Below are 8717 nucleotides of genomic sequence, written 5' to 3'. Positions count from 1 at the left end.
ACCGCCTATCGCCCCGTTCTTGCTGACCCACATTGTTCGGGAGAGAAGGGGGCAATAAATCATTTGATCCTTTTATGTGTCTTCACTCCTCCAAATTTTGAACCACCCACACACCACAGTCAAAATCAAACTTTGTTATTCATTACAAATGTGTCTTGTGGTTTTCCTTTAGCCCACCATCGTTAGCAGTGCTTTCAGCAACTAAGCCCCATGCTGTGGAATACCCTACCTAAACCCCTTTCTTGGCACCTCCTTCCTTAAAGAAAAAACAATCTCTTCGACCAAGATTGTAGTTTTATTAATATCTCCTCCTTTGGCACAGTGTATTAAGCCCTTGTGAAAACCCTTGTTATTGGCATGTACTAAAGATAATGTGTTTTTGTTGTAATATATTATGGGATGAGTCACTCACCTCGTGCAGCTCTCACATCCTCTCAGTTAAAAGGTTAAACTGGGTTGGAGCACGTTTCCCGCAGGTTCTCTGAGCCAAAGACTGGAGGCTCATAACCAGTGATTTTAACTCCCATGTCCAATCACGTTGAAATAAATTCTTCAATTCAACCAACTGCTTAATTTTCTCAGGCTCTTTCCACAGATGTACACAAAGAATGAACAACACTCCTTTTATTATTACATGCCAGAGAAACATGAATAGCACTGTAACCACAGTCACCATGGTCCATTGCAATTCATCGGATGGTTTTGCAACTTTCCACTACTCCACATTCTTCACGCGTAGTACCACTGGTACTGAGGTACAGGGAATCATTCCCAAGTCTGTGATTACTAAATCAACAAAGTCAGGTGGTGTGACATCATATACCAGGTTAAGAAGGTGCAGTTTGGAATTAGAGTGCCAATTCTTCAGCTGAGTGCTTCCATTCCGTGTCACTAAAAGGTCATCAGGGTCATCTGCAATAAAACATTTTGAAAATTTATTTACTGTGCTACTGTTAAGTTACACTTACAATTGGACTCCTTCAGATGCAAAGGGCATTGGGACCTCCTGACGTAGTAAAAGCTGCACTAACATTGCAAGTGTTTCTTTCACTACATGGTAAGACAGGAACAGATTGTGCATGAATAGAGCATTGGGTCAATGTAAATTTCACACTAAACAAAGCAGTACATATAGAAATAAAGCAAAATACTGCAGATACTGGAAACCTGAAATAAAAGCACAAAATGCTGGAAAAACTCAGCAGGTCTGAGAGCAGATGTGGAGAGAGAAACAGAGTTAACGTTTTGGGTCCATTTGACTTCTTCACAGCTGATGAGAGATTGAAATGCGATGGATTTTATGCTGTTGAAGAAAGGGAATGGACTGGAGCAAAATAAAAGGTCAGGGATAGGCAGGAGCTCAGAATAGATTAGATGACAAAGGTGTCATGGAAACGTGATACAGAGTGGTAATGATAGCGTTAAAGACTAAGGAAGGTATGAATAGCATAAACATCTTGTAGCAGAATGTAAATTAATAGCAAAACAAGCAAAGGTCAGCACTTTCTGAACGCAAAACATAAGAACAAGTTACAGGCTGAGTGGCAAAAATCAAAATAGAGGGCAGAGTTCATAGTGTGAAGCTACTGAACTCAATGTTGAGTCCAGAAGACTGTAAAAGTGCTGAATTAGAAGATGAGATGTTGTTGCTTAATTTTGCATTGGGCTTCACTGGAATATTGTAGTGAGCCAAGGATAGAAAGGTGGGCATGAGAGCAAGATGTTGAATTGATATAGCAAGTGACAGGAAGGTCAGGATTACGCTTGTGGATTGAGCATACCAGTCGGTGTTTAGTCTCCTCAAATCAGCACATACCACACTTAATCCATGTCACATCATTTACAAATGATCTTCCCTTGAGTACAACTGGTCCGTTAGCACTGTGAACAGGACTGCCTGTTCTGCCACAGCAGGTCTTCCATTTCTCCCCTCAAGAAATTCCAGATTGGGAAAAGACAATAATGGCAAGACCAAACGTCAACATGCTCAGCCTCAACTGGCTGGGGAATAAACCTTTGGAGTAATTTTTCAGTGAAGAGCCAAATTTTCCATTGTTATTCTCACCTCTAAAAGGGACGATGGGACTTGTATGCAAAGGAAAACAAATAAGTGTTTTAATCTTTAAACAAAGTGATATAGAAGTATTATAGCAGGGGAAGATGATTGAAAAGGATGAGGAAAATCACTCTCTTTCATAAATGATTCCTAAATTATCTACTTTAATTTACCGTGCTATGGCTTTTATACTCTGCTCCTCATCAGAGTATAAAAAACTTTACATGTTCCGATGACCAAGTGCTAAAACATTTTAATTTTCGCTCTCAGTCCCCAGCAACCTCCTGCACTAACTCTTCTTTCACTACTACGACCAGGAGAAGGGTGACATGGAATTTGATTCTAAGATCACAAATGGGTGACATGGAATTTGATTCTAAGATCACAAATGATGGCACTGATTAAAGTGGCATTCAATCGTAATAGTTTCATTTGAAAAAAAAATCAATGATCGTTTATCAATAGAATAGGCAGGGGTCTTTTGTTCTTGCCCCCACCAACACTTATAAATAAGGCCATATCAACGTGCGCTCATTTAACACAAATCCTATAATTTATAAATGCCCTCCACCTTTATTCAAAATTATAACTGTTTAAAAGATACAACCTACCCAGTTCATTCGATACAAATGAATCTGTCTGAACTCTTTCACAAAACTTGTATGTTTCACAGCAGACCAGGACTGGTACATTATATGCTTTTGCCACAAGTGCGATCTGCGATGTTCCCACACGTGACATTACATAGCCATTAGCCAGAAGGGCGTGCGCTCCCAGGAACACCTTAGAAACCTGTGCAGAAAATTAGATGGAATAGTTTAATGCAAGCCTAGGCATCGACTACATACCACTTCAAAAAGTAAAACATGTACGAGCAGCTCAATTAACTACTTGCAATAGAAGAAAAGCTGTAGCAAGAACTTTTTGGGCACTACTCAGATACACAGCTTTTGGTGACTAATTTGGATCATCACACCATATCTTCTGTAATTTCAGATGCGTCCACATTTTGAAGAAAGTAGAAAACTGTGCAAGTTGACCCAGCAGTTACAATATTGTTGCTTTTTAAATTTGCTCTAATTGACCTGTGGTGGCATTACTTAGAAATTAAATTTGAAAAATAAATCCTCTTCGCTGGTCTCCCACTCTCTAATTCCGTAACTCTTTCCTGATCTTCTACTGCATGTCCTATTTTCCTCCGCTTATGGGTTTCAGCTACATTCTCTCCTATTATCTATCCATCAACCTTATTTCTGTCTCCCCTTTTCCACAAGCTATGCACCTTGTGTGTTTCTTTCTTACTTTTGCTGCATTTATGTAACATATTTGTTCATGATGAAAGGTCAGGACCTGAAAATTAACTCTGTTTCTCTCTGCACAGATACTGCTGAGTATTTCCAGCATTTTTTGATTTTATGTCAGATATCAAATAATCACAGTATTTTGCTTCTGCATTTCTATTTAAATATAATTTCTCTCTACGCCTCTACCTCTGTATGTCTCACAGCTTAAACCTGCCTTTGTCTTTTTCATTGCTTCCCTCTGTACATTTCTAACTGCCCACAGAAATCCAGCACTAAATACAAGGCTCCAAACACCTGATCACCGCATAAATGAAGGTGTCATCCTCTGGATATGAAGTTACAGCCTACAGTATCAGCCTAATCTTCATACTCCCTTCAGAAGAACCCAATAAGCAAAGCAATACTGTGGGCCCCGAGAGAAACTCTCAGCAGTTACTGATGAGGAATTAGAATAAGTGATAGTGCCAGTCTCAGTCTTAGCCCCAGTTATCCATCCAGTTCATACCCAAACAAAGTGTAATTTGCATTTGAAGAATCAAGCTGGATAAAAGAAGTAGTATTTTCCGATCACACAGTTCCTTATGATCCTACATACTGAAGCATAAAAAATAATTATTTGATTTTCAAACAGGCAATACATCCTAAGCTGAAGAGGTAGTCACTTTTTAAGCGATAAGCAAACAGGTATCAAAGGGAATTTACAAACATACCTCAGGCAGAATATAGGACACAGCACTAATCAGAACATAAGTGCAGCGAATTCCATTCCGTACAAGTCTCCGGAGTGTCTCCCTTCCTTCCAGTTTGGGCCGGCTGTCTACCACTACAACTTTGAACTTTTTCGCCTTGTGGGCATCACAAAGAATCGAGCTGACTAAAGAAGAGCTGAGAAAGGAAAAAATAAAATCTCCTCAAATTGAGAGCGCAGTTTAAAGCATCACACTGTCATTTACAATTGAGAGATAGAGAACATGTTGCATGGGGGCAATAAGCTGAACAATCTCGTATGTTACACCGTTCTACAATTCTACCCTGTTATTTTCAAGGAAGTTTAATTAATTCAGTTCAGACAAAGCAATCTTGTTCGATATTGTTAATTTGCAGAGTAAAATTTATAATTTATCCTCACATCACACATCATTTCTCCACCCGAACAATGGCAGCCCATCTCCCAATAAAGTGCTGACCTGTTCCCAAGTAAACAGTAATGCTCAGTGACATGGACGATACACATTTAATCGAGCACTGTACACAAAATATGCAGATGTTAAAAAACATGAAAGTCTTCCAAGTTAAAATGAACAGAAACTGTTATTGTGTGCATCTTTTCGGGCAACAATTTCTCTTGTGGTTACTGTGCTATAGCACTAGGTGACCACTGAAGAGGAATCAATGATTGAAATAATTAAATACTTCTGATATAACTCACCATCCGTACACCAGAATTACATCACCATCATTAATTTTCTCCGAAGCAGATTTCGATATGGCTTCAGCAGCCAGGTGAATCTTCTCATTTACATATTTATCTATACAGTTTAATAGCATTTCCTTTGCCTAGAAGTAATACAAGAGATGACTTTATAGATAGTTGTTTTTTTTTCAGATATTTAAGATAGAACAGGAAACTAGAAATCTTGCACAAGTAATTGAGACGGCTGTAATAGGTGCTACTTGTGCAGCTCATCCAGAACATAATGCAAAGATATCACAACACCAAGTAGACTTGACAATATTAGGCTACCCAGCAGCATATCTAAAAGGAATAAGGCATCAAACCACCTCAGCGGGAAGAGAGGATCCTATACTTCGACATGAGTGGACTCAGAAAATGGTGACAAGCAACGTTCCAAACTCAAGGGTTCTCCTCACTTGAAGAATATTCCAGACGAAGAATGAATCATTCAACTTAGGTGAACCAGTTATAACAGCTGGAGTATCGTCACAGAAAAAGTGGCCAGCCTTTTGGCAACTTTGCATGACTTGTCCTGAGAATATATTTACTCTGAATATGTGATCTGCCAACACATGCCACCTTACAGAGTAGCCTGGTTCCAGATGGCCAAAATGCATCTTCTGAGTGCATGCAGGAAAACACTGATAAAGTCACTGATGAGCTTGATGGGCCGAATGGCCTTCCCACTCAGCTGTTTTGATCCCTGGGCCTGCCAATGATTAATGGGTTTAAATTTTCTTCAAGTAAAAAAAAACCAAATAAAACAATGTATTTTTCCCTGTACAGGAACTATTAATATGCTGTCAAGGTTTTTGGTAGCTCCAGTATTATATCAGAACAGAACCCTGTCACTCTGATGCAGAGTCATCCAGACTGGAAATGTTGGCTCTACTCTCTCTCCACAGATGCTGTCAGATGTGCTGAGATTTTCCAGCAGTTTCTAATTTTATTTCAGATTCCAGCATCCACAGTATATTTGCCTTTAGCACCCTTTTCACTTGCAGTATAAATTGGTGTTTACTTTGAAATGTGTTTTTTCTTGACATTCTGTCCTAATGAATGCAGGATGAAAAGTGATGACAGCATGTCTCTTTTTGCAGTAATAAACAAATAAGTCCTTTATGTCTTAGATACAAGACAGCTCGTGTTTATTTCTGAATCCAAATTCCTTAGGAAAAAAGTATCTCACTCAAGTGTAAAACTGTGCTCTTACCTCATCCTCCCTCATGTTTCCAGCAATATTTGAGATTTCCTTCTTTATGAACTTTATTGCATTGCCCATACTTGCTGAGAGTGAACGGCACTGATTCAGAAAACTATAAAGACAAACAATACATCAACAAAAATAAATCCTTAAATAATAGAGCATACACAAACTCTATTTATTAACATGTGTTATTTTCAACAAAGATCATTTTGCAAGGTAAATGCGATGGTGCCGCCATGGGACAGACACATTATTATCCAATCATTTATTCTGAAAGGCATTGAAAGTGCATTATTATAAAGAACGATTGGATTGCTAAAAGGGTCTGTGGGCAAAGGCATACTTGCTTTGATTTGTTGAAGGAATTTTTGTAAGTACGCATCAATTCACCAGGGACGCAGTGTGACTTGTGTCACTCGCTGTAATCTGCAATCTAACTCCACCATAGGCATGTTTCTCTCATTTCAATTCTTGTCATTAATGCACCAAGCGACTGTCCACATGTTGCACTATGGGGAGGGATTCTAAAGATGCCTTTAAAAATATATATACTCATGGGAGGTGGGCCAATTAGACATTCCTAATTACTCGAGAAGGTGGTGGTGAGCTGCCCTCTTGAACCGCTCAAGTCTGTGTGATAAAGGTAATCTCCCTGTGCTTTTAGATAGGTAGGTTTCAGGATAATGCTCTGCCTGAAGAGGCCAGCCACTGTGCTACTCCCATCATTTGTCTCCAAGCTCTACATTGTGTTACACTGGGTTTCCTTTAACAATTCATCTTTGCTGAGCACTTTTGACAAGAGTTTTCCCAGCGCATTGGAGGTGGGGAAAATGTAGAAATTTTGAACAGAGAGTGTCAGGTTGGCTCTCTACCGTGTAACTGCTTCCATGGACTTTTCTCAAAGGTGGGCTCCCAGCAGCAGTGGCAGGTAGACCCTTAATATACTTAAAAAGGCAATGCATTAACTTTTACTGATTGTACAAAGTACAGCCTCCACCCCATTCTCTGCTGTGTCAGGAGATTGGCAACAGATCAGAGGCGACCTCAAGGTGGGAGATCAGATGCCAGCTCATGATCTAAAAATACAAAATGCTGGATGAACTCAGCAGATCTGGCAGCATCTGTGGAGAGAAACAGCGTTAACCTTACAGATTTAAATGATCCTTCTGCAGCTTATGTTCTTTCAGATTCAAATGTAAAAGAGCAGAAAGGTTGTAAGCAGTACATCTGCAGGCATGTCCCTGCACACTAGTTCTGGCCACTATTCAAAGAATTTCATTTTCATCTCTGGACGACTGCCTCCATCTTGTGATGCCCTGTACTCACCTTCTCAAGAGGTGCTCAAGACTGTCCTTCCCTTGGGTCCGTCCAACTGCCCTCCCCATGACTGTCTGCAGTTCCAAATGAACAATGAAGGCAAATGGCCACCTCCCATAAGATGACAATGAGAGGTGCACATTCGACACAAGTTGGATGGGGACCTGTAAATATTTTTCAAAGTGGAGGGAATTCTGGCCTTTGTTCTCTATTCCCCTGGTAGAGACATCCAATGGATCAAAATGCCTTTAAACTGTTTTTAGAGCTTTAGGAACCTTTGCACATGTAGCTACTTACCTTCAAGTGGCTGCATCCTTTTAAATTTCACCTACATCACAGTTTTTCAGTGCCCCTTATTTAGAAGGCTTGTGCATCAATTCAAAATGGCACTGATAACTAAGACACGTTTATCAGGCCTGTTAATTTTTAATACTGGATGTTGACTAAACAACTGCAAACTAAGAAACATTTGGCACCAGAAACTATTTTACATGATGCAGAAAACATTTGTTCTCGCTCTAAGTAGCAGACACTACATACACTTGATAACTAAAACAGAGAAATACCTGATGTCTGGTTTCAGTTTATTGACCAAGTCCCTTGATAACTCTTCATGAGGAGGAGTTGAGTAATCACGGATAACCTGAAGCAGGACATGAAATACCAGCTATAAGTTGAGTTTGAAGAGGCTGAAGGCATCACACGTTCGAAGATCTATAAATATGCAAAAACTACCTCAAGGTATACCTACTTTCAGAAGATATGTGATGGACCAAATAAAAATATGTAAAATTAATAAGGGCATTTTTCCAGGATTGATGTATTATGGTACCTAAATAAATGCAGTGATATAGAATGATGCTGTTTATTTTGTTTTACATTAGTCTACAGTCCTGATTATGTTCACAACTGTGCAAGTTTGATAGCAGTTTACCATTGCTGTGCTTTTCTTTCTCAGCTTAGAAGAGCTGCACACTTTCCAACATTACACATTTGTAGATTTTTCAGCTGTGGGTCTAATTTCAAGTGCAAATGATTGGCCAGTGCAATCATATAAATTAATATACTGTTAGGGCAGGGCCAATATTTTTACTAGTGGTGCTCCAAATAAAAGTTAGTGTAATCCAAAAACATTTAAGCTTCATGATTTTTATTTATGCTGTATGTGTCCTTCAAGCTTTGGTTCAAGTCCAAATCAGACAACTGGGATGAAAGCCTCCGAAATGACCTACTGGGTAGAGACTGTTGTATGTAGCAATGAGCACTATAAATAAGGTCCTCATTTCAAATCCTGGTCTGTGCTGAATTAGCTAAACTAGCCCAACAGTTGGGATGGTACTGCTCCTAAGCCAGGAAAAATAATCCAATCAGCAAAAC

General features: G+C 39.3%; 1 protein-coding gene across 2 annotated transcripts in view; it reads right to left on the bottom strand.

The window, feature by feature from the left end:
• Nucleotides 1–609: 609 nt before the first annotated feature.
• The window catches only part of eif2b4 (eukaryotic translation initiation factor 2B, subunit 4 delta), a 69171-nt gene continuing 61063 nt past the window's right edge, over nt 610–8717 (bottom strand). For both annotated transcript variants that reach the window (XM_078212600.1, XM_078212601.1), the window contains 6 exons: nt 7907–7983; nt 6030–6132; nt 4790–4917; nt 4071–4245; nt 2668–2848; nt 610–912 (listed from right to left, as the gene is read on the bottom strand). In XM_078212600.1, coding sequence (XP_078068726.1) covers nt 716–912; nt 2668–2848; nt 4071–4245; nt 4790–4917; nt 6030–6132; nt 7907–7983 — 861 coding nt within the window. In that variant the 3' untranslated portion in view covers nt 610–715. The remainder of the gene's footprint in view (nt 913–2667; nt 2849–4070; nt 4246–4789; nt 4918–6029; nt 6133–7906; nt 7984–8717) is intronic.

This window comes from Mustelus asterias, chromosome 5 (genome assembly GCF_964213995.1).
Source record: "Mustelus asterias chromosome 5, sMusAst1.hap1.1, whole genome shotgun sequence".
Lineage (NCBI taxonomy): Eukaryota > Metazoa > Chordata > Chondrichthyes > Carcharhiniformes > Triakidae > Mustelus > Mustelus asterias.
Note: the sequence above shows the minus strand (reverse complement) of the source record. Positions and strands in the feature narration are given on the sequence as shown.